This window comes from Leucoraja erinacea, chromosome 25 (assembly GCF_028641065.1).
Source record: "Leucoraja erinacea ecotype New England chromosome 25, Leri_hhj_1, whole genome shotgun sequence".
NCBI classification, from domain to species: domain Eukaryota; kingdom Metazoa; phylum Chordata; class Chondrichthyes; order Rajiformes; family Rajidae; genus Leucoraja; species Leucoraja erinaceus.
Window position 1 is genome coordinate 956,370 of NC_073401.1, and position 26,840 is coordinate 983,209.

Here is a 26,840-nt window from a genome sequence, read left to right on the forward strand (position 1 = left end):
AAGAGGGAGTTAGATGTGGCCCTTGTGGCTAAGGGGATCAGAGGGTATGGAGAGAAGGCAGGTACAGGATACTGAGTTGGATGATCAGCCATGATCATATTGAATGGCGGTGCAGGCTCGAAGGGCCGAATGGCCTACTCCTGCACCTAATTTCTATGTTTCTATGTGGCTTAATCTTCAGTCAGGACATTTGTATTAGGGGCCAAATGTTTTTAACAGGAGAGCCCTGGTCATCTGCAGGTCCATTCTCAGGAACCAAGCTGGGAGCAGTAGCAATCACTGTAGGAATCTGGCGAGTGTCAGGGCAGCACAAAGAACCAGAGGTCGAATCATTGGGATTTCCAAATAGCGGGAGAGAGAATGATCCAAGTTTTACAGCCATGCTTCCCAAAGCAGGACCCCCACCTCCCAACGCATCGCGCACAGTGCGGCAGCTTACCTGCCGAGCTACTCCTCACGGTGGGCTCATGGGGCCTGGAGCAAATGTTGTGTGAGGTCGCCTCTGGCTGGGCAAGGGGATGGAGAGGCGTTGGAGCAGTGCACGGTTCCCTGCGCTGTTGCCCCGTCGTGTCCTGGGGCCGGCACAGCCGTGAGGCCTCGGAGGGCTCAGCTGCTGCCAGCAGGTCAGTCTCAGTGTCCTCAGGGATGATGGCGATACGCTGGCCCCGCTCACAGCCACTGGAGGAGGAGGTGTGGGGGCTGCAGGGTGGGGTCTCATCAGCCTGGGTGTACTGCACGGTGACAGCACAGTCCTCGGCCATGCTGCCTGCTTGTCTCTCCAGGTAGCGGCAGCAGGCCTGGCCCTGGCCCTGGCCCAGCTCGGCCCAGCACGGCCTGCTGCCGGCAACACTGTACAGAGCCTGCGAGGCAGTCCTGGGCTCGGCCCTCCTGCGACAGGCCACACTGGGCAGCGGGAAACGCCGCCCTTCCTGCCCGCTCTCTGCCACTTTGCAGTCCAGGGCGTGAATCTCCAAGCAGCGGGCACAGGCCTGTTCAGAGGGCCCGCTCCAGTCCTCAGCCGGCTGGTGTCCAGACCCTGGCCTGCCCCCGGCGCTGGAGCTGGCTTCCCGGTACTCCAGCGAGGAGCTGCTGCTGTAGTTCATGTCCATGCTGCAGTTGGAGAGCTGGTCGGCGGGCGACACCGCTGGCCGTGCCTCACCCTCGGCACAGGGGCCGCAGTGTTTGGGCGGGATCTCCTCCTCCTCCTCCTCCTCCTCCCTGGGCGGGCCCTCTACCAGCAGGGCCCCCGCCCGACACGGGCTGCGGCTGCGATACACGTACGGGTCATAGTCACTGCTCAGCGAGCTGCGGAAGGTGGAGCAGCTCCCATACACGCCTTGGTTGCTGAGCTCGGTACAGTCCAGCATGGAGTCACTGGAGGAGCAATGGCACTGGGCCGAGCTGGAGCTGCTGCTGCTGCTGTCACTGCCAGGGCAGTCGGCTAGGTAACCGCTGTACACCGAACGGTGGCCATGGTAGCAGCTGAAGCTGGAGCTGCTCCCTCCGTCCAGGTGGGATGATGGCGGGATGTGGAGAACGGTGGGATACAACATGCTGCCCCCCGCCTGAAAGGCCTGCGAGGGTCCCTTGTGGCTGATGAGCCCCACCTGGGACTCTGCCTGTGGGTAGCTCAGTCCTTGGATGAAGTAATGTTGATACATGGTTTCGTACTGGGAAAAGCAGGGCGCCCGCGTGTAATTTCGCCCGTTGAACTTGGGCCTCCGGAAGGCGTGAGACTGGGGGAAGGCGCGGTGCTCCAGACTGCAGTGATGGTCCATGTGCACGGGGGGGAAGCTACGGACGTAAGCCCCTGCCTGGGGCGGGAAGAGCCCCTGCTCGCTGTGTTGCTCCACTGTCAGTACGGTTACTGCATTCCCATGCGGGTCCATACTGGTCCTGGTGGGGTAGGTGGTCAGCTGGCTGGTGCGGTGGACACGGCCTGGGTAGTGGACAGGCAGCACCACACGCTGCCGTCCTCGACCCTGACCCTCTGCCTCCATGCACACTGGCCCACCACTCTCCTTCTTCCGTTCTGTGAAGAGAAACAATCGTTAGGCTGGGTTTTATACAACACAATAGACAATAGGTGCAGGAGTAGTGGCCATTCGGCCCTTCGAGCCAGCACCGCCATTCAATATGATCATGGCTGATCATCCAACTCAGTATCCTGTACCTGCCTTCTCTCCATACCCCCTGATCCCTTTAGCCACAAGGGCCACATCTAACTCGGCACGGACTAGAAGGGTCGAGATGGCCTGTTTCCGAGCTGTAATTGTTATATGGTTTATATGGTTCACGCCCTCAAATATAGCAATATAATATTCTCAGAAGTGGATGTTTAAGAGAACTAAGAGAGCACTGGGGTCAGGAACAACACAGTTTTAATCTGCATTGTGTCACATGGTGGGAATGCATAGGGCATCTGTCCCAACAGGAGAGTGTTCACTTCCACAGCAGCTCGCTGCAATAATACTGAATCCTAAACATGCTGGACTTCCCCAGATGAGTGGGTCATCTTAATCAAATACATCAAGGAAATACATCAAGCCTGCAGTTGTCTGGTTTTTTTCCATCTCTTTTTCTATTTTTAGTTAGTTTAGTGTTTTGTTTTGAGGAGTTCTAGCTTTTTTGTGTGTGGGGGAGGGGGAGACTGATTTTCAGGGTCCCTACCTGGTCGGAGATGCAGCTTTTCTCCAGGCTGCAGCTTCGACCCATCCCCGCGGCTTACCAGCGGGCCTGGAGCGGCGTCTCCTGAGGGGACCGCCTGGAGCTTCGGCATCGGCAACGTCGGCGGCATCAGCTTAGCAGCGGCGGCGGCACCGGCGGCAGCGGTACTGGTTCGGCATCGGCGGCGGCGGAGCTGCGGGTCGGAGGACGGCGGTGCAGCGCTGGAGCGTCATTGCGGGGCTGGCGGTGACTTCGCTGAAACTCCGGGAACTGGAGCTGGGTCCGTTGCGGAGCTGCGGGTCTGTGGAGCGGCTGTGGGCGGCGGCGCTGAACTTTCCATCGGGAGCCTGGGATCTCCTGATGAGATCGCCAGTTGAGCTCCATTCGGCGCGGCCCTGATGGCTCCGGAAGCCACGGTCTCGAGTAAGGAGGCCCGACTATGGGTGGACATGGGGATGGGACTGGACTTTGTGCCTTTCCCCACAATGGGAACCATTGTGGGGGGATGTTTTGATGTTGAAACTATCTATTACTGTCATGTTGTATTCTTATTTTAATGTGCTGCATGGCAAAAAGAATTTCACTACACCTAGGTGTATGTGACAAAATAAATTTGAAATTTGAATGTACAGCTTCTGAATCTAGCCAAAACTTCACTGGGGAACATGTTTAGTTTAGTTTAGAGATACAGAGCTGAAACAGGCCCTTTGGCCCAATGAGTCCACACTGACCAGCGATTCCCGCCCATTAACACAATGCTACACCCACTGGGGATAATTTACATTTTATTTTATACCAAGCCAATTAACCTACAAACCTATGCGTCTTTGGAGTGTGGGAGGAAAAGGAAGAACTCGGAGAAAACGCACGCAGGTCACAGGGAGAACGTACAAACTCCATACCCAGCACTCGGAGCCGGGATCAAACATGGATCTCTGGTGCTGTAAAGGCAGTAGCTCAACTGCTGCACCACCATGCGTGCCCCTGATACCACGTGGCACCAAAACATGCCCATCATCTTTATTCCTCGGCCCGGCTTTGGCTCAAGACATTTTCATTCATCTTCTTTAATTCAGAATGTAAAATGACCAAAAACCTTTCAAAGTAGTAATCATTCATGGAGGCAGGTTAAGGAATTAGCTGTTAGGTTGTGATGCGAGTTTTTCCCAGTGTGCATTTACTAGTATTCTGGACTACAGCCCATCACTTCTGTACCAACTTCTTCACTCCTCCTCATATCTCCTTCCTCACAAAGCCCATTTGTCATTGTGCCACCTTTCATGTCTCCCCTCTTGGACACGTTGGACTTAACCCTAACCCTCAGGCATTCCTCAGCTCCGCCCTGATTGCCACCAATCCAGACATTTCCTGTCTTCCTTCCGCCCATTTCTCCAGACATCCTTTTAGGTACACACTAAGTTTCGCTGCAAGCAGCAACTGTCCACTGTCAGTCCCTCTGCTGGCTCTGTGTCTCCATCGGCGTTGCCACTGCCTCTCTGTATCTTTAATGAGATACAAGCCGATAGCTACACATTTCTCTATGGTCACTTGGGTCCAATCAAACATATAAGATGACTTTGACCTCTGTGCTGAAGCTGGAGAATGGAATGCTTTGTAATGAGTGACAGCAGAGGGTGGGGACTCACACACGGAAAGTTCACGAGCAGCATAGTTTAACCCCTCAAATCTGAAATATAGATGAATTACTGAGACATGCCAGTAGATTGGATCTACCATGCTGATTTTCGCCCACCTCTGTTCCCCAGAGAATGACCTTGTTTTGTAGATGTGAACCCAGTCCTGTTGCACCCCCACATTAAGCCCAACCCAACAGTCAAAAATTAGGCTGTGCTTGGGATCCAACTTTCAATTGGGAGATCCTGAAAGAAGTTGAGATTTTATCTCCTCAACGTAGGCCATGGTCATCTTGTCTAGGATTGTTGTGTGTGTTACAAACACTCGCCAGGTGACTGATACCTGTGTGGGATTCTTGTAAGTGAAACTCTATAAGTAGGGAGGGGAGCATGTACAATTACTCACACAGATTCACCTCATTTTTCAATCTTTGCATACTAACATGGATGCAAATCTTCTAATGGGCTGTCCACCCAACACAGGCACAGTGGAACCAGATTACATTGATCGGGCTCAGACTGGAATCACAAAAACATCGACTTTGGGTTCTGGATGAATATGACCAGGCGTGCCCTCTACAAACAAGTAAATGCATTAAACTTCAATGTTGTGGGGCAGAGCAAAGTGCCCTTTATCTTTGGCATCAAAGATATTTCCAGCCTGTGGGTTTAGATTGTGTCGTCGAGTTGATTCTTAGTTTTATGCCCAAACCGACATTAATTTTCACACTTGCCCGAGAATGAATTACAATCATAACATGGAAATCTGCCTTTGAAGTCCCTGAAACCTTTGCCGACTTCTAAATACCTCTGCGCTAATGCTGTTATATTCTCCCAATATTTCCATCAACTGAGTTCTCAGAATTCTGAGTACAGAAGTACAGGGGTTGGGGGGGGGTGGGGGGGGGGGGGGGGGGGGGGGGGGGGGGGGGGGGGTCATGTGCAGTTTGTATAGGACATTGATGAGGTCACATTTAGAACACTGCGTTCAGCTTTGGGCACCATGTTATCGGAACGATGTAGGCAAGCTGGAAAGAGCAGGTTTATGAGGATATTGCCAGGACTCAAGGGCCTGAGCTGTAGGGAAAGGTTGAGTCGGCTGGGATCTTATAGAAGTGTATGACACCATGAGTGGAACAGATTGGGTAAATGCACAGTCTCTTGCCCAGAGTAGGGGGATCAATAACCATAGGTTTAAGGTGAGGGGGGAAATATTTAATAGGAACTCGAGGGGTAACTTTTCTACACAAAAGAGGAGGTAGTTGAGGCAGATACCATTGCAGTGTTTCAGAAACATTTAGACAGGTACATCGATACGATAGGTTTAGAGGGGTATGGGCCAAATGCGGGCAGGTGGGACAAGTGTAGATGGGACATGTTGTGGACAAGGTGGGCCGATGGGCCCGTTTCCATGCTATGACTCTACGATTCTCCCCACCTTGGACCACTCATCCACACACTGGGATGAGTTTTCAATGGCAAATCAACCTACCTACCCAAATGTCTTTTGGATGTGAGAGAGGAAAGGAAATCATCAGGAAGTAACGCACATATTAACAGGGGGAACATAGAAGCTCCACACAGACAGCACCAGTCGTCAGCATGGGAGCCAGGTCACTACAGCTGTGAGGAAGCTGGTCTATGGGCTGTCACTGTGTTTCCAGCAGGTGCTGGAGTGAGTGCAAGATGTTCCTTGGAGACACGTCGTGGCACCGATGCCAGTTAGCTGAATTTGCCCCATCCACTGTCTTCATTGTTTTACCATTAGAGATTCAGCGAGTAACATTACTCGCTGAAGATTCGGGAGACCATTAAACACGCCTGTGAGCTGAGGAAACTGAACAGGATCTGTTGGAGGTGCAATGAGGATTGACTTACCGATAATATTGTGCCTGCAGTGTGGGCATGTGTGATGCTGCAGGAGCCAGGGGTCCACACACCTCTTGTGGAATCGGTGGGTGCAGGGGATGACACGCAGCTCCTGGCAATGAGAGAGGCCGGATGTGTTCAAATGTAAACTTACACGCACTGAAAACTACCAGCAATGAATGACATTGAACAAACTCACAACTTCAACCCCAGTCCTGTCCCGACCACGTTAATGAAATCTTAGACATTAAATATAAACAGATACAATGGACCTTTAGATCTCATCGTGTTTAGCATTAATTGGGGGGGTTTTTGCACCTTCTTCCTGCGATGTGTAATTTATGTTTTTATGTACTGTATCTAAATACTCGTGATGCTGCTTCAAGCAAGATTTTCATTGTCCTTGTCCTTCACTGTAATGATGCAGATGACAATAAACTCAACTTGACTTGACTGAAGAAGTTAGATCGGTCTGCCAAGGCCTAATGGATCTCCCGGTTGCTACCAGCTTTAATTCCCCTTCCCATTCCCACACTGGCCGTTCTGTCCTGGGCCTCCTCCATTGCCAGAGTGAGTCCACAAACAGATTGCAGGGACTGCACCGCACTTTTGTAGCTTATAACCCAATAGTATGAACATTGAATTCTCCAATTTTAAGTATCCTCTCACTAACCCCCACCCCCCCCCCCCCCCCCCCCCCCCACACCAATTTCTTCCCTCTGGCTTTACAATCTACAACTCTTTAAACCTGTCTCATAACTTCCTTCCTTTCTTATCTCTGGCCTTTGTTCCAACCATGTGTCTATCAACCCCCCCATTGTCGTTGCCGTGCCTGCCCCTTTTCTAGCTTTCATCCTCCCCCCCCCCTTCAAACAGCCTAAGCAAGGGTCTCAACCTGAAACATCACCTATCCATGTTCACCAGGGAAGCTGCATGACCCACCGAGTTACTCCAGCACTTTGTGTCCTTCACTGAAATTAGATTTTGGGTTTCTGCACACCTTGGATGGCAGAGTGGTAATGGGGGGCTATAAAATAACTGTCTAAATACTGCAGGTAGCCTGTCAGATCACATCTAAAGACAGATCCTACCTTCACATCCAGGAAAATGAAAGGCAGGAGGAAAGTGTAGGAACTGCAGATACTGGTTTACACAAAATGCTGGAGGAACTCAAGATAGCAGGTTCTTTTCACCATCGTCCCTTTTGACAAGATAGTATCAGTGTGTGAATAACTGAACTGTTTTGTGCGGCAGACTTTCCTACCACCACCTAACCAGTCCAGTTGCTCAAGCTACCTCCATGTTTTCCCATCTCCATCTGTTCCTGGCATAAAAGCAAATATTTCAACAAGAGGTCAAAGAAAATCCACACTTAGCCTTCTGTTGACGCGTGTAGGTTTTGTGAATGGAGCTTTACACATCAAGAGAAAACTGCTCTCCGTGTCACTTCTCACCTGATACTTCTTTTGCTATTTCTCCAATTCCACCCATTCACATTCCTGTATGCCCTGGCTCCTCCCCTCTCCTCCCCACCACCCTCCCCTCCCTGTTGTCTATGTCCTGGGATCACCAGTCGAGCTGTGAAACGCTGGATGAGAAGGCTACTTGCAGTGTCACCTTTGACCCAAGATGCAATATCTTTCTCACAAAACGACATCTTATAAGTAAAAGCAAGCTTGAAACTGGAGAAAAAGTAGTGTATCTGCAAGTCACTGCAGTTCCCCAGGTAAATTAGGAAATGATGGCAGATAGAGCTGCTGCCTACTAGATGGGGTTCGATCCTGATCTCAGGAGCCATCTATCTGCGTGAAGTTTGCATGTTCTGCCTGTGACCTTGTGGGTTTCCACAGGTTCTCTGGTTTCAGTCCACTTCCCATAAATGTACCAGTTGATAAGACTAATTATGTAAATTATCCTAAGTGGGTGGTGGGAACATTTTGGGGGAACTTGTTGGTGTATATGACAGAATAGTCAGAGAGCAATGGGCAGGGAAAGGGATTGATGAGATTGCACTGGGAGCCAACACAGAGTCAATGGACCGAATGGCCATCTCTACGCATATGGAAAATTAGCGCCTAAAGTCCATGTGAATGCTTTCTTTTTAAGACCAGGATCCTTATTGTATTCTGTCATTTCCTATCAACTTAACAGAAATTAAAGAACATGTATTTTAGTTTAGAGATACAGCATGGAAACAGACTCTTTGGCCCATCGAGCCTGCGCCGGCCAGCACGAGCACTATCCTACACACTAGGAACAATTTACAATTTTACAGAACCCAATTAACCCGCAAACTTCTTTGGAGTGTTGGAGAAAACGAGAACACCTGGAGAAAGCCCACGCAGTCACGGGGACAACGTACAAACGCTGTACAGACAGCACCCGTAGTCAGGATTGAACCCGGGTCTCTGGTGCTGTAAGGCAGTAAAGGGCCTGTCCCACTTGGCTGTCATTTGCGCCTCATTTACACGTCATATGCAAAATAGGTCGACGCGTCGTGATGAGCAACATCGCGCGCAAATCACACGTCAGCAGTCGGTGCGCGTGACGTCATTAGAATACCCTGCGGCGCACGGCAGGACATTGATGCAAGGACGTTGAGGCACGGTGACGTAACCATGCATCACCACGTGATACAATTGAGAGGTCGGGACGCCAGCGTACGACGCCAATGCGTCAGCGTGCATATGCGATACGTCACGCAGGTGGTGCGCAGGGATTTCGTTCCTGGACTAAATCTTGGAGTGCCACATGGTACCGCGCTCTACCGCATATGATTCCACGCCTCACCATACCCCAGGCGTCACGACCTAATTTACATATAATGCGTAAATGAGGCGCAAATGACGACCAAGTGGAACAGGCCCTTAACTCTACCGCTGCACCACCGAGCCGCCTCGATTTGCTATTCAATTGAAAAGGAACATGCAGATTCCGATGCCAATCAAACGGACTATTCCATGGCAGATAGCTCGCTAACTGTTTGAATGAACCAGGGACCAGGTGTAGATATCATAAATGTTGTACTCACCTCTCCATCGACATATTTTTCCAAGCAGATGGCACAATCTGAGGTGGAGCTGCTACTGAGTGTATCTGATGCACCGCAGTTGCCTTCTCGAGAAACCTTGCTCTTTGATTTGAATTTTCTCGTCTCCATCTTCTCAAGCGCTTGGAGAGCCATTCTATTCATCGAACTCTGAGGGAGGAGGGAGAAAAGTATCAGGTAACTGTGGTGGGGCAGGAATCAGATTTAGCTCAGTTTAGATCGCTAATGCAATATGTTTAATAGTAACAATGAAAAAAAGTACTGTTAAATGATCTAATTTCTAGCTTCTCCTTGTACCTTGTACCTTCCGAAGAGTCCACCAGGGACTAGACTGGAAGTTATATTAACCTACAATTAACCTACAAACTTGTACGCCTTTTAGAGTGTGGAAGGAAACCAAAGATCTTGGAGAAAACCCACGCAGGTCACGGAGAGAACGTACAAACTCCGTACAGACAGCGCTTGTAATCGGGATCGAACCAGGTCTCCAGTGCTGCATTTAAGGCTCTACCGTTTCGCCACCGTGACTTTATGAACAAGGTATTGGATCTTCCACGCCAAAGTCTAATGGCCACTAGTTGTGCTCCAATGCCTTGCCCGAGGAGTCATTATTACAAGTACTCGCGGTTAATTTGAAGGTGCATAGAGTTTGAGTAATGATGAGCGCTGCTGCCGACCCTCTCCTTCTCTGTAACCCACACTTCCAGCGTGAGCCACAGGTGGACCAACAACACCAAGATAGGTGACTAACACCAATTAGCAATGTGAAACCTCATTGCTTTCTCCCGTTCTAATCATGCAGGGATACTGACTGCAACTTCATTATCCCTCCCTAGCCTGAGTAACTGGTCATTATGTGGCAGTCAAGCAGCTTCCATACCCAGCCATTGCGGGACGTCCTGGACAAATGTACTGACCTATCTTGAGGCAGTGGCTGCACAGGTTACACCCATTGCAAATCAAGGCATAATGCCATCCCACAGTACATCTGCTACAGTGTGGCAACAGGTTCAACTAGAAGAGGCAGTGTACAGTGCGCTGATCAAAGCCCCATGTTTGTGAATGAGCTTCAAACCTCAGTATAGTGCGGGGTGAACATTTCATTGCAGCTATTTAAGTTGCAAAGCCAAACCATGGGCTACTCCTGCACAATGAGGGAAACATAAAGTCACGGAGCATGACAGCATGAAAACAAGCCCTTTGACCCAACTTGCCCACACCGGCCAACATGTCCCAGCTACACTGGTCCCACCTGCCTGCGTTTGATTCATATCCCTCCAAACTTGTCCTATCCATGTACCTGTCTAACTGTTTCTTAAGCATTGGGATAGTCCCAGCCTCAACTACCTTGTCTGGCAGTTCGTTCCAGACACCCACCCAGAATCACAAGCTCCTTCTCTCCAACCTGATCTATAGTTTATTCCTTCACTGCTCTGTGTACTATTAGAGGGATTTTGAATGTTATTTAGATTGCAGAGTTTAAAACATTGCCCATAAGATTCTTCTGCGCTGTCATTGGCCTGATTTTGTGTCAAGGGACCAGAGGCCCACCTGTCCCACTGGAGTTGTGAAGTCTTCAACGGAGAAATGCCACTGTACTCAAGGACTTGAGGGAGGCCATGGAGCATAACTGTGTGATCAATGTATAGATGCAAGCATGATGGCCTGGAGTTGAATGATGGGCCTCTGGGACTGGAAAAGGGGCTAGTGTGGTGGAAGTAGGTGAGATAGATTTGCAGATATGGTTGAGAATAGAAACATAGAAACATAGAAATTAGGTGCAGGAGTAGGCCATTCGGCCCTTCGAGCCTGCACCGCCATTCAATATGATCATGGCTGATCATCCAACTCAGTATCCCGTACCTGCCTTCTCTCCATACCCCCTGATCCCCTTAGCCACAAGGGCCACATCTAACTCCCTCTTAAATATAGCCAATGAACTGGCCTCAACTACCCTCTGTGACAGAGAGTTCCAGAGATTCACCACTCTCTGTGTGAAAAATCTCCTAAGATATCAAGGTGTGGGAGGTAGGAGCAAGGAGAACAATATTTAACTGAGGATCTAGTGCATTGCAATGAAAACCCTGAACATTACAGCAGTGTATCAGGAAGACTTGGTTCCTTGCAGGTTCAAATGAACTGCCCCAGTGTTTTTCCCGAGTGCTCATTTGGTGTCTGCCTCAACACATCTCCCACCCTAATCACCATTTCCAGTGTTTCTTTAAGAGTTGGTCCAGTGTTAGGAGCAAGCTCCAGTTGCACCACTGAGTTCTCCATCAACCCCAACCCACTGGCCCACTGACACGCATGCACGCACACGAAAACAAACACAACGCCCCCACACACACACAAGCGTACACGCACGCACACTCACACGCACTCACAAACACACACATACATGCATGTACGCACCCACACACGCACACAAGTGCATGCACACACACACACACACACACACACACACACATGCATGTACGCACCCGCACACACGCACACAAGCGCATGCACACACACACACATGCATGTACGCACCCACACACACGCACATGCGCACACAAGCACATGTACACACACACACAACCAGGATCAAGCATTTAGAAGTGCAGTAGACCTTCACAAGGTCCCATCAGCTTTCACAATTGGGCTTTTGATACAATTCAATGACATTGAGAATAAACATACCGTGTGACAGAATTTTTATTTTATAAGTTTCTTTGCCAGTGCATTCTGAGTTAAGTAAGAACAGTCTCAACAATCTTCAGAAGATATTGGCCTAATCAATGTATTCATGCATCTGAATAAAGACCTTTGGAATCCAATTCATGTGAAATAAACGGGTGTGGCCTCTATTGTAAACTTGACAACAGACCTGCAGCCTATGGAGATGGAGACTATTATTATTATATTAGATTATTCAAAACTTCATCAATGTCAGATATCATGACAATTCATGTCCTGTGCGGTTATTTTAGCTTAACCATATAACCATATAACAATTACAGCACGGAAACAGGTCATCTCGGCCCTACAAGTCCGTGCCGAACAACTTTTTTTCCCTTAGTCCCACCTGCCTGCACTCATACCATAACCCTCCATTCCCTTCTCATCCATATGCCTATCTAATTTATGTTTAAATGATACCAATGAACCTGCCTCCACCACTTCCACTGGAAGCTCATTCCACACCGCTACCACTCTCTGAGTAAAGAAGTTCCCCCTCATATTACCCCTAAACCTCTGTCCCTTAATTCTGAAGTCATGTCCTCTTGTTTGAATCTTCCCTATTCTCAAAGGGAAAAGCTTGTCCACATCAACTCTGTCTATCCCTCTCATCATTTTAAAGACCGCTATCAAGTCCCCCCTTAACCTTCTGCGCTCTAGAGAATAAAGACCTAACTTATTCAACCTATCTCTGTAACTTAGTTGTTGAAACCCAGGCAACATTCTAGTAAATCTAGTTAATCTTGACAAATAATGACTGGTGCATGGTAATACTAGCAATGTTACAATTTTAGAGGTGTAAGCGGCCATTTTGGAGTTGCTGCCAGTTGCCTATAAAAAAGAAGAAAGAAAGCTCCAATGTGGTTATCTGTGTGCATTGATCATGCACTGTGAGATCTCTGTAGGCCTAGTCCATTATTCGCATTGAAACTATAGCGCTCGTATACCAACTACTTCACCGTTATATCATAAAGTTAAATCTCAGTCATTTCAAGATGTGAGGGGAGGATTTTATCCAAGGCTATAATTAGCAACAGAGAAGCACGTACTTCCATTTCAATGATCTCAGCTTTTTGTTTCTCAAACCAGAACACAATTACATTAAATAGGTAGGAAGGAACTGCAGATGCTGGTTTACACTGAAGACAGGTACAAAATGCTGGAGTATCTCAGTGGGCCACGCAGCATCTCTGGAGAGATGTCTCACTTAGGAAGGGCCTCAACCCGAAATATCACCCATTCCTTCTCTCCAGAGATGCTGCCTGTCTCACTGAGTTACTCCAGCATTTTGTGTCTATCTACATTAATTAGGAATCTCTGTAACTACAACAAATTGCTGACAGTCTTGATAAAGCACCACAAGAATGTCTTTAGTCAGAGGGTGGTGAATCGGTGAAATCCATTGCCGCTGATGAAATGGAGGCCAAGTCAATGGACATTTTTAAAGCTGAGGTTGATAGGTTCATGATTAGTAAGGGATTGCTGTTGAGAGGGAAAAATAGATCAGCCATGATTGAATGGCAGAACAGGCTCAATGAGCCAGATAGCCTAATTCCCTTGATCCCTTCTGCCCCCATTTATGCTCCGTTTAAACTTACAATCTTAGTCATACTGTATAGAACCAGATGCATCAGCCCAACTTGCCATGATGACCAAGATGCCCCACCTACACTAGTCCCACTTGCTGAACATTGGACCTATATTCCTCTGAACTTTTCCTATCCATGTACCTGTTCAAATGTCAGTTAAATGTTCTATTAGCACCTGCCTCAATTACCTCCTCTGGCAGCTCGTCCCATATACCCATCACCTTCTAGGTGAAAAAGTTGCCCCTCAGTTCCCAATTAAATTTTACCCCTCTCACCTAAAACCGGTCCTGTGGTTCTCTATTCCCTACTTTAGGTGAAAAACTCTGTGCATTCACTCCACCTATTCTCCTCGTGATCTTAATCGTCCTCCATAGACCTCTACAAGTCTCCAAGAGTCTGAAGAAGGGTCTCAACCCGAAATGTCACCCATTCCTTCTCTCCAGAGCGCTTCCTGTCCCACTGAGTTACTCCAACATTTTGTGTCTTATCTTCTGTTTAAACCAGCATCTGCAGTTCCTTCCTACAGATCACCCTTTCATCCTCTTGTGCTCCGTAACATAGTTCTAGATTGAACATCACACGATCACTGGAAAATGTATCATAATACTCTGTAACATCTAAAAATTTGTGACTTCAGAGTATGCGGGGTATTAATAGTCTGGGAAATCTGCCAGTCTGCGACCACAAATGTCCTGTTCCTGCTGGAATATTGGAGTTTTACTGTATTCAGTGTTTGGGATTTTCCAAAACCTCTGCTAATCTTGCCAGATCACTTCTAAGACTTCTGTTCGAAGATAGACACAAAAAGCTGAAGTAACTCAGCGGGACAGGCAGCATCACTGGAGAAGGAATGGGTTGAAGGGCCGAATGGCCCACTCCTGCACCTATTGTCTATGTATCTATGTGACGTTTCAGGTTGAGACAAAGAAGGGTCTTGACCTGAAACATCACCCATTCCTTCTCTCCAGAGATGCTGCCTTTCCTGCTGAGTTACTCCAGCTTTGTGTGTTTAAAACAGCACCTGCGGTTCCTTCCTACACATAAGACTTTTGTTCAGTCTCTTACCTGACTCCTGCGTTGTTTGAGCTTGATTTTAATGAGGAGAACTAGACAGACAAGGGAAACCACCACAAAAAAAGCCAGGAAGATTCCCATATCAAAGTATTCCGTGGGTTGCTGGTGAGACAGAAGGATGGAAATATGTTAAGAGACACTGTTAATTAAATGAATTGTTGACAGAGCAATAATACTGTTCAAATAAGCAGATCCAACTACAAACATTGTTATAATTAGTGGCAAGAAACTATATTAAAAGTTGTTCGTTTAGTTTATTCACTCCTGTCATCACATAAATGTTTCGCACTATGTTAATCTAGTCTGGCTATGATCTTGTTAATTTTCTCTGGCAGATCAGTGACAGAGCAGAAGCCATTACCATTACAGATGGAGGACTCCCTGGTGTTACACTTTATTAAATTCTCAGTCACATCAACAGTTCAGAAAAATTACTTTGCTTGTTAACGGCATAAAGGGAATTAAGACACGAGAGCAGCTGAACTCTCGAGCAAAACGCTGGAGGGCGAGACTCGGCAGGTCACACGGCATCTGTGGTGGAAAAGGACAAAAGACATTTCAGTCGGACACTTCTTCAAGCCCTGAAATTGGCTCTCGACCTGAAAAGCTATTTGTCCATTTCCCTCCACACAGGGAATTGAGACGTCAAGGATTCAAGATCAGTTTATTGCCACATGTACCAATTAAAGTACAGTGAAAGTTGAACACAAATAGAGCAGTCTGATTCAAATATGTATCAGTGGCCAACATTCAACTTGAGGAGGCATTTCCAAAATAATAATGATTGTATTAGTCATCATTCAAGTTTTTTTAAACAGATACTTCTAGTCTGACAATTCCCTGCTGGCATTCAGGTTCCTTACATGTTTATATATGATCTTTGATAATGATTTTGTAAAGGTTCATCAAATCCATGCCATGTCTATTGACTTTATTCAGAGGGGGAGTTCAGAAATTAGCCGCACTCAACTACATTTACAATGCTAATACACAGACTTACTTTTTTTTTTAAATGGCACATCATTCATAGAACATAGGAGAGTACAGCACAAGAACAGGCTCTTTGGCCACAATTTATGCGCCGAACATCACTTATCTACCTGTATATAGCCCATATTCCTCCATTCCATGCATACCCATATGCTTATCCAAATGTCTTCTAAATGCCATTAACATATCTGCTTCAGCCATTACCGCAGCAGTGCATTCCAGACACTCACTACACTGCGTAACATATTGTTCCTGCACATCTCCTTTAAACTTTGCCCCTCTCACCTAACCTACTATGTCTCTCATAATTTTATAACTTCTATCATGTCTCCCTGCAACCTCTGGTGTTCCAGACAAAACAAGCCAAGTCTGTCCAAACTCTTCCTGGAGCTACCCCCCCCCCCCCCCCCCCCCCCCCCCCACCCCCCCCCCCCCCCCCCCCCCCCCCCCCCCCCCCCCCCCCCCCCCCCCCCCCCCCCCCCCCCCCCCCCCCCCCCCCCCCCCCCCCCCCCCCCCCCCCCCCCCCCCCCCCCCCCCCCCCCCCCCCCCCCCCCCCCCCCCCCCCCCCCCCCCCCCCCCCCCCCAAATCATTGATATATATCACAGACAACAAAGTTCCCAGCACAGATCCCGCGGAAACTCCACTGGTGACAGACCTTCAGCCTTGTCCTTACACCACAATCCTCTCTCTTCTATCAGTAAGACATTTCTGAATCCATATGACCAAGTCACTCTTAATCCCTTGCATCTTAAACTTGTAATTGTAATTGTAATTGTAAATCTTTATTGTCATTTCCTGAGTATTCGCATACTCAGAGGAAACAAAAAAACGTTTCTCAACCAGTGTCCATTCAGTTTTCGTTACAAAATAAATAGCAATTAAAGTTAAAATACATGTCATGAACAATTTAACCCTCTAATAACATTCAATAACATTCAACAGCCGTTCCGACCGGCAGCGGGGTGTTTGTGCGCGATACTTGGCAGGGGGGAAAGTTCATTTAACAGTCTTATAGCCTGTGGGAAGAAGCTGAGGAGCATCCTGCTGGTTTTGCAGCTGATGCTCCTGTACCTCTTCCCAGATGGGAGGATGGTGAAAAAGTCATGCGATGGGTGGTAAGGGTCTTTGATGATGGAGATGGCTCTGTTGATGCATCTCTTCTTGTATATGTCCAGCAGGAAGGGGAGTGGAGCACCAATAATCCTGCTTGCGGTCTTCACTATCCTGTCCAGTTGGTGCCGTTCGTACGCCTTGCAGCTCCCGAACCAGGAAGTGATGCCGTATGTCAGTGTGCTCTCAACAGTCCCTCTGTAAAAAGTCCGTAGGTGTGTGGTGGGGAGGCCTGCTTTCCGTAGTCTTCGGAGGGGGTGAAGTCGCTGCTGGGCTCTCTTGACCAGAGCTGTGGTGTTGGCCGTGGACGTCAGGTCATCAGACAGGTGTAGTCCTAAGAACTTCATGCTGCTGACCCTTTCCACATCAGCTCCGTCGATGTGCAGAGGTGTATGGTGTTGTTTCCCCGCCCTCCTGAAGTCAACCACCATCTCCTTAGTTTTTCCCACGTTAAGAATGAGGTTGTGGGATTTGCACCAACCTGTGAGCAGCTCCACCTCCATCCTGTACGCCGATTCATCGTTGTCACTGATGAGACCCACTACTGTTGTGTCATCAGCGAACTTGCTGATGAAGTTGTTATTGAGTCTGGCAGTACAGTCGTGTGTCAGCAGACTAAACAGAAGGGGGCTTAGGACACAGCCTTGGGGTGAGCCAGTGCTCACGGCTATGGTTTTTGATGTCCTACTGCCCACCCTGACTGTCTGCTGCCGCTGCGACAGGAAGTTCAGGACCCAGTTGCATGTGCCAGCATCAACCCCCAATAGCTCCAACTTCTCCACCAGCTGCTGCGGGATGATTGTGTTGAAAGCGGAGCTGAAGTCTATGAAGAGGATCCTGGCATAGGTGTTTTTCCGATCGAGATGTGACAACACGAGGTTCAGTGTTGTTGAGACTGCGTCCTCTGTGGATCGGTTGGCTCTGTAGGCGAACTGCAGTGGGTCTAGGTCGGCAGGTAGACTGTTTTTGATGTGCTGCATAACTAGTCGCTCAAAACACTTCATTACAATGGGTGTTAGGGCCACTGGTCGAAAGTCGTTATGGCAGGCTGGGTTTGGTTTCTTCGGTACAGGGACGATGGTGGCACTCTTAAGACAATTCGGCACTACTGCCTGGCTGAGTGAGATGTTAAAAATGTCTGTGAAGACATCCTTCAGTTGCTCGGCACAGTCTCTTAGAACGCATCCAGGAATGTTGTCCGGCCCTGCAGCTTTGCGTGGATTGACGCTGGCGAACTTGTGGATCAGCCTACCATGGATGACTTTATCAAATGCCTTACCAACATCCACGTAGACAACATCCACCACCCTAAGCTCATCAATCACTTTCATCATCTCCTCAAAAATCTTGATCAAGTACACAAAAATGCTGGAGAAACTCAGCGGGTGCAGCAGCATCTAAGCAACGAAGGAAATAAGCAACGTTTCAGGCCGAAACCCTTCTTCAGACAAAGCCATGATGGCTGTCCCTTATTAAGCCATTCTCTTCTCAATGGGAGCAAATCCTATCGTGAAGAAACCTCTCCAAGTGTTTCCCTACCACGCAATGAGGTTCAATGACCCCTAATTCCTGGATTGTCTCTACTGCCCATCTGAAATAAAGGAACAACATTAGCTATTCAGACTTCTGAGACTTCACCTGTGGCTGGGGAAGACACAAAACCTTTGGCCAGGCTCCCACAATCGCCTTTCTCAATAATCTGGGATAAATCCCATCAGGTCCTGGAGATATATCCAATTTAATGCTCTTCAAGTACCCCTCTCAAACAGTCCTTGCATATAAATATCCTTCACACTGATCTCACTTTCCTCCATGTCCTTCTTGTAAAAACAGATGCAAAGGACTCATTTAATACTTCATCTACGTCTCCAGACTCGAAGCACAAATTCCTTCCTTTATCCTAGAGTGATCCAATCTTCTATCTGGTTATGCCCTTGTTTTTAATGTAGGTATCAAAAGCTTTAGGATTTTCTTAAACAGATTCGCCAAAGCCATTTCTTGCCCCTTATAGCCCTTCTAATCATTCGCTTATTTCCTTCTTTCTTTACATTCCTGAAAGGTTCTGTATGACTCCATCGTGTTAAATCTTGCATGCATTTCCTTTTTCTTGTTGGCCAAATTTATGAGTTCTTCTCGGGTTAGACTGTGCATACCATCACATACCCATATATCAAGAAGCCCTGTTGGATACACCACCCAAATTCTGCTCCTTCTAAGCCTTTGGCACTGAGCAAGTACCAGTCAATGTGTAGGAAGGAACTGCAGATGCTGGTTTGCACTGAAGAAAGACACAAAATGCTGGGGTAACTCAGTGAGACAGGATCCTCTGGATAGAAGGAATGGGTGAAGTTTTGGGTTGAGAACCTTCTTCAGAAAAAGCTGAGAAGCTGCTTGTCCCGTTGAGTGACTCCAGCATTTTGTGTCTATCTTTAAGTCCCAGTCAGTTCACTTCAGTTCAGTTTTATTTGTCATAGGTTAACAGAGGGTCAACGGTACAATGAAATGTGTTTGACAAGACAACGGGTCACCTCAGCAATGATATTACAAGGATAACATTAAGATTTAAAAAAGATAAGATAAAAGTGACATTGGTCGGTAAAAGACAATAATAAATAATATAATCAACATATATGATGTGTTTATGAGTTCAGAAGCCTGATGGTATGAAACTGTCCTTAAGTCTGGTGGTGCGTGCAGCCCTGCTCCTGTATCGTCTGCCTGATGGTAACAAGGAGAACAATCTGTGTGCTGGGTGGCTGTGGTCCTTGATGATGCTGTGTGCCTTCCGCAGGCACCGCCGGTGGAAAATGTCCCGAATGGCCGGGAGACAGTTGCCAGTGATGTGCTGTGCCACCTTCGCCACTCTCTGTAGTGATTTGCAGCTGTGGGCAGAACAGTTCCTGTACCAGACCGTGATGCAGCCCGTCAGCAGACTCTCGATGGTGCAACTGTAGACGTTTGTGAGGATGCTGGCGTTCATGCCAAACTTCCTCAGTCTTCTCAGGAAAAAGAGCCGCTGGCAGGGTTTCTTAGTTATTGTGCCCGTGTGCAGTGTCCAGGAGAGGTCCTCAGTGATGTGTACACTGAGGAACTTGAAGCTGCTGACCCTTTCAACCTCAGCATCACCGATGTGGATGGGGAGGTGACCACTCCCCTGCTGTCTCCTGTAGTCCACTATCATCTCTTTAGTTTTGCAGACATTGAGAGAGAGGTTATTTTGCTGGCACCAGCTGTTTAGTGCTTTTACCTCCTCTCTATAGGCCGTCTCATTATTGTCTGATGAGGCCCAGGATGTTCGTGTCGTCAGCAAACTTTAAGATGATGTTTGCGCTGTGCTTAGCAGTACAGTTGTGCGTGAACAGGGAGTACAGGAGAAGACTGAGCACACAGCCCTGTGGTGCACCCGTGTTGAGGATCAGTGAAGGGCCTGTCCCACCAGCATGCGATTGCATGCGTCTAGCGCGACCAAACGTGGTCGCTTGAGGCGTACAGCCATGCGGGGTCAGTTCCACTTCGAACCGCGGAGGCGTATAGAGTTGTGCGAGGCTGGTCCCGACATCATACACACCAATCAGCTGGGCAGGAGGCGGGCCGACTGAATTTGGATGTCGCACGGCTTCGGGCAGTGACGTCATCGCGCAACACCACGCGCTAGGCGTACGCCGTCAAGACGCTGCGTAGGACGTCAAGACGCTGCGCACGCCCTAAAATGTGCCTGCGGCCGACAAGCCGTTGGCGCGCGGAATTTTCGGACAGTGCAGGATTTTGGGCGCCCCGCACGATGTTGGGACCAGCCCCGCACAACTCTATACGCCTCTGTGGTTCAAAGTAGGACCGGGTCGTTTGGTCGCGCTAGAAGAGGTGTGGCTGCCAATTCTCACCACGTGGGGCCTGCCCATCAGGAAGTCGAATATCCAGCCGCAGATGGAAGTCTCCAGTCCAAGATCAAGGAGCTTGGGGACACGTTTTGAGGGAATGATAGTGTTGAATGCCGAGCTGGAGTCAATGAAGAACATTCTCACATATGTATTCCCTTTGTCCAAGTGGGTGAGGGCAGTGTGAGTTGCTATGGCGATGGCATCGTCCGTGGCCGTGTTTGGTCTATACTCAAACTGAAGAGGGTCCAAGGTGTCAGGGAGAGAGGAGCAGATGTGAGTTATGACTAGTCGCTCGAAGCACTGCATGATGACTGATGTCAGTGCGACAGGACAGTAGTCATTTAAACAGGAGATTAATGGTTTATTTGGAAGAGGAACAATGAATGATGCTTTTGAAAGGGGTGGGAACCACAGACTGACTCGGGGAGAGTCAGCCAGTTGATCAGAGCCCGCCCTGGAATACCATCCGGTCCTGCAGCTTTGCGGGCGTTGACCTTTTTGAAGGACCGCGTCACATCTGCCGTTTGTAGGGTTGGGGAAGTTAAATTCACCCACTAAGACAACCCAGTTGCTTTGGCATCTTTTGGTAATCTGCCTACATATCTGTTCACTACAATATTCACGTGGATATTCAGGATACATTAACCACCCTTTTTCAATGTATCTGCAGTAGCGAATAGGTAAGCCTTTAAAATCTATCGCAAATGGCTACAGAAATTCTAATGCTAACTGCCTCGCTGGATAAATTACTATGGGAAGATTACACGTTTTATTGTTGCTATGAAAGATAGAAACATAGAAAATAGGTGCAGGAGTAAGCCATTGGCTGATCATCCTAAATCAGTACCCCATTCCTGCTTTCTCCCCATATCCCTTGATTCTGTTTGCCCTAAGAGCTAAATCTAACTCTCTCCTGAAAACCAGTGAATCTGTGGCAGAGAATTCCACAGATTCACAACTCTCTGGGTGATGGCCTACCCGTTACCCTTGTTATGAAGGTGGCTCGAGCAGTGATGAGGGACAACATTGAGATCAGCTTGAGCTCAGGGTTCCCAACTCCTGGATGTGTATTGATGCCAGTTCAGAACAGGACCAGCCTCAGTTGCCATGTTCTCCACATCTTCTCGTGTTGCCGGGCAGCCTGGTGGCTCTCATGGCTAAGGATTGTGCCTGTTTAACGGGCAATGTACCAGGAGCACCTCCGGGACCACAACACTACCTGACCGACAACATGCTGCTATACACAATTATCTTCTGCTAATGTTGAAACGTCATATTGTTATAAGTGAATTGGAAAGCTGTTTGAAAAAGAAGAACATTAGACCTGCCGTGGAGCGGGGAGAAAACATGGGTCAACTTTGCGGGCCTAGTTGCAGGCTATTACGTGTTATGATACACAGATAACATTATGTATATTGCGGCCAAGGAGAAGTTATTTTTTCTATGACCAATCACTCAATGGATCAACTGCTGCACTACAAGAAATGTCCTCTTTAGGGATGAGCAAACATAGGGGTCACCATTAGACCTCGCTGTATTCAATGGGTTCCTGGGATTATGGGGAAAGGTCGAGAAGGCTGGGCCTATACCCATTAGAGTTTAGAAAATGACAGGTGATTAACATGAAACATAGCAGTCCGTGTCATTGTTGTATGTTGTTTGCCCCTGTGAGGTAATCTGGAGCGAGGAGGTTTGAAGATAAGAGGTCACTAGGACAGAGTGGAGGTTGAATGTCTTATCCAAGAGGGCTTTGCAGGACCCTACTACAGAGAGATGCAACATTTGATCAATTGATATATTCTTGGATGAGATAGGAAAATAGGAATATTGTGGGGAACAGCGCGAATAGTTGAAATGAAGATCTAATCCCTTCCCATTGCCATCATTCGGTCCATTGCCAGTGAGGCCAGCTGCAAACTGGAGGAACACACCTCATATTCCACTTGGGTAGCTTACAACCCAATGGTGTTAACACTGAAGATACACAAAAAAGCTGGAGAAACTCAGCGGGTGCAGCAGCATCTATGGAGCGAAGGAAATAGGCAACGTTGCGGGCCGAAACCCTTCTTCAGACCGTGTTAACACTGAATTCTTCAATTCTAAGTAGCACCCTACCTTCCCCTCTCTCTTTCCTGTCTCCCCCCTCCATAGCTCCTTCTTCTCCCCCGCCCCCGCCCCCTTCAACTCGTGTCCCTCCATCTACTCTACACTTCACTCCTTTACTCTCCGTATCTGACACTCTTGTGTCTCCTGTTCATCTCTAGTCTTTGTCTACTGATCTGCCAATCAAAACCCCTTTACATGTGTCCACTCATCACTTCAGAGATACAGAATGGAAACAGGCCCTTCGTCCCACCGAGCCCATGCCAACTAGCGATCACCCTGCACACTAACATTATCCTACACACTAGGGACAATTTTACAGAAGCCAATTAACCTACCAATCTGCAGGTGGGAGGAAACCGGAGCACCCGGAGAAAACCCACACGGTCACAGGGAGAACATACAAACTCCGTACAGACAGCACCTGTAGCCACTTGCCAGGCTTTGTTACACCCAACCTCTTTTCCAGCATTCTTCTCCCTACCACAATCAGTCTGAAGAAGGATCCCAATCAAAGATGTGTTGGAAGGAACTGCAGATGCTGGTATCAACCGAAGATAGACACAAAAAGCTGGAGTAACTCAGCAGGACAGGCAGCATCTCTGGAAGAAGGGTCTCGACCCGAAACGTCACTGTTTCCTTCTCTCCAGAGATGCTGCCTGTCCTACTGAGTAACACTAACTTTTTGTGTCTCTCTTCGGACCCAACCATAAATAATTCTCCTGCCTGACCCCTTTAGTTACTCCAGCACTTCCTGATTTCCACGAATGTCTTACTGACTGGAGTGCAAGCTCAAGAGGCAAATGACCCTGTCCCTTACATTCACTTTTACTAAAAAAAACTAAAAACTCCACCTTTGCATTATAAATATACATTTAAAAAAAGTCACTTGAGTAGCAGTCAACAAGTATTAAATCAGACTACTCAAATGCTTGGAAACACCGCATTATTCAGCATGGAGCAGAAAACTATGGTGGTGCAGCAGTGTATGCCCCTGTCCCACTTAGGAAACCTGAACGGAAACCTCTGGAGACTTTGCGCCCCACCCAAGGTTTCCGTGCCGTTCCCGGAGGTTGCAGGTGGTTGCCGGAGGTTGCAGGTAGTGGAAGCATTAGGGAGACTGACAAAAACCTCCAGGAACCACACGGAAACCTTGGGTGGGGCGCAAAGTCTCCAGAGGTTTCCGTTCAGATTTCCTAAGTGGGACAGGGGCATTATGTGCGGGGATCGCTGGTCGGCACGGACTCGGTTGGCCGAAGAGCCTGTTTCCGCACTGTATCTCTAAACTAAACTAATCTATGTTGAGATTCAGAGTGGCCAGCAGTTGGGGACTTAACTGTACGGGACACACCTCAGCCTGAGTTTTTCATTTTTCTGTGAAGTACGTTTCAAAGGCATTCTCCTGCCGTGAACTCATCTTTCATGTCAGCCCCCCTGAATTTTAATTTAGCAGCAGGGCTTGGCAGGGACAGTGTCAAATTAATTTTTCAGTTGCACTTCTGTGTGGTTGTTTGCTGCGTGACTAGAGGAGTCGTTGAGGGGATTCCCTTTTCATCGCTTCTTAGTAAAAAAGCAGCACAGATTTAGGTCAAATGCATGGGGATCCTCCAGCAATAGCAGAATAGCATTAATCCACTTCACCCTCCCTGGAGTTCCTTGCTGCAGCGTCGCGCTCCACAGCTGTTGCTGGCTGACATAGACTTAAGAGCAATGTACATGCAACATATTTGGACTCATTAATCTTACTGACCGCATCCAATTAAAGGGCATTTCCTTCGAGAATAAGAAGCTAACAGTCTTCATCTTTGAAGAAAGGAAAAAAAGAGATGGTGCCATGATTGGTTTGTCGGGTGGCCTAAATATACATGCCGATACAGTTTACACTTTGGATTTTAAATGAATTGAAATATCACTGCATGCCATTAAATAGGTAACATTACAATGGCCTAAGGAAGGTTGGTAAAGACGTGCAAATTTCCCCAGACTCTCTACAGTAATCCCACCGAACGCCAGGATATCAATCTGACGCCACAATCTGTTTTATTCAACCATATCAATTTGCATTCCACAAATGCCATTCCCATGGTGGCAACAGCATGGGCCCATCAATAGTTTATTTGATCATCTGTGGACTTGCTATTATGAGCCACAGGGCCTTTGTTAACTCGTCTCTGTATCCACCTCTGTATGAAGGAATGTAATCAACAAAACCTTGCTGGAATTCTGTAACATGTCCCTCCCCAGGCCGATGGAGAAAAGGAATGAATTTCATTGTGAGCTATTTAATTATGTATCGAGGAGATTACAGGGGAGATGGGGAATAGTTGCGTGTCTGGCGAGAGTAGTCTACTACCCATTTTGCTCACATTATTTTTGAAGACTGGTGAAACAGAAAATGACAACTGTGGATCAAATACAGCATTACAGGAAGCTGCAGTGTACATGTGCATTTCCAATATCCGTACAAATTGTTTTGTAAGTCCATATTCTCACTCCTTTGGCCTTGTGCACCAAACTTGACTGTCTTCATGTGTAGGAAGCAGCTGCAGATGCTGGTTTAAACCGAAGATTGACACAAAAAGCTGGAGTAACTCAGCGGGACAGGCAGCATCGCAGGAGAGAAGGAATGGGTGACGTTTTGTCTGAAGAAGGGTCTCAACTTCAAATGTCACCCATTCCTTCTCTCCAGAGATGCTGCCTGTCCCTCTGAGTTACACCAGCTTTTTGTGTCTATCTTTGATTGTCTTCATGATAGAAAACAACATTGTTGCTGGTTCAACAGAGAGAGGCAAAGGGCTGATCAAAACTGAAAGTGTTGATAAGACCTACATTTCATCTGCACGGTTCAGCAAAGGAGAATGGACAAGAGGAACTGAGGATGCAGGTGGCTGGTGATGAGATGGACACTGGGTGAATACTGCAGCACGCACCCCTGGTCATCTGCAGGTGATAACATATGATATGCTTCATTTATGCTCCATCTCTCAATACCCTGTGAAGAGATCCTGCAGCCCTTGTGATGATGGTGCTCCCATGATGATTATGGAGGGATCCTAATGCAGGGCCAATGAAGAAATATATCCAAGTCCAGAAGGTGAGGAGGTTCCAATGGTTACCAGTCAATTGTTGGGCAGCATTTATCCTACTGGAAGCCAGACGTTTCATGATGTTAAGGCACTGCTTTATCCAGGTTGTTCCAGCGCTAATGTGGATATTGAGCAAGTGAAGAGGAGTCACAAACAAAATTCAACGTTTCAACAACTGTGTTCAATTTCTTGAACATTTTCAATTACACCCATTGCGGAGAGCATCTTTCCTCACACAGCTGTGAATGGGATGGTGAATCCTTGTGCTTCTGTTGATGCCTTATATCCTTGTCAATGGCTAGTTTGGAGCTGCTTGATCACTTCACTCTACCTAGTAGGGTGGGGGGATGGGGGCACATCATACAATGAAGGACAAAGCTACAGTGCAGAATATCATGGGTAGGAATGCCAAACCAAGCCGACATAACCAAGCAGACATAACTGACACACAAAAAAAGCTGGAGAACCTCAAAGGGTGCAGCAGCATCTATGGAGCGAAGCATTCAAGAAGCGAACTTTCGGGCCGAAACCCAAAGGGTTTCGGCCCGAAACGTTGCCTATTTCCTTCGCTCCATAGATGCTGCTGCACCCGCTGAGTTTCTCCAGCTTTTTTTGTGTACCTTCGATTCTCCAGCATCTGCAGTTCCTTCTTAAAGACATAACTGACAGCTGGCTCTATGAAGAATGCATTTTCTAGGTGGGTTTATTCTTACCGGTCTGCCAGACTGCCTCAGTTTATCCTGGTGGGTTGCCTGAGGTGTTGGTTTTCTAACATTAGATTAAACCTGGATGATTCAACCATACAGTGTGATACCAACGTTTTATAAAATAACCTTAAGGAAGGACACACGAGAAACTGTAGTGCTGAAATCTTGATCAAAACACAACATGGTGAAGGAACTTTATGTTTCAGGCAGTATCTGCAGTGGCAATGGACAGGCAATGTTTCAAGTTGGGTCTTATCCACAGACTGAATGAAGGATTGTAAGTTTGAAGATGTAAAGAAGGCAGATGGTATGCTTGTTTTCATAGGTTGGGCATTGCGTATAAGAGTCAGTATGTAATGATG

General features: G+C 47.7%; 1 protein-coding gene across 2 annotated transcripts in view; it reads right to left on the bottom strand.

Moving 5' to 3' along the window:
* The window catches only part of znrf3 (zinc and ring finger 3), a 309,817-nt gene that overhangs the window by 21,140 nt on the left and 261,837 nt on the right, over positions 1-26,840 (bottom strand). The window contains exons 5-8 of one of the 2 annotated variants that reach the window (XM_055655567.1): positions 14,595-14,705; positions 9,202-9,369; positions 6,180-6,282; positions 440-2,032 (exon numbers count right to left, since the gene is read on the bottom strand). In XM_055655567.1, coding sequence (XP_055511542.1) covers positions 440-2,032; positions 6,180-6,282; positions 9,202-9,369; positions 14,595-14,705 — 1,975 coding nt within the window. The remainder of the gene's footprint in view (positions 1-439; positions 2,033-6,179; positions 6,283-9,201; positions 9,370-14,594; positions 14,706-26,840) is intronic. The other variant, XM_055655568.1, reaches the window with a different exon arrangement.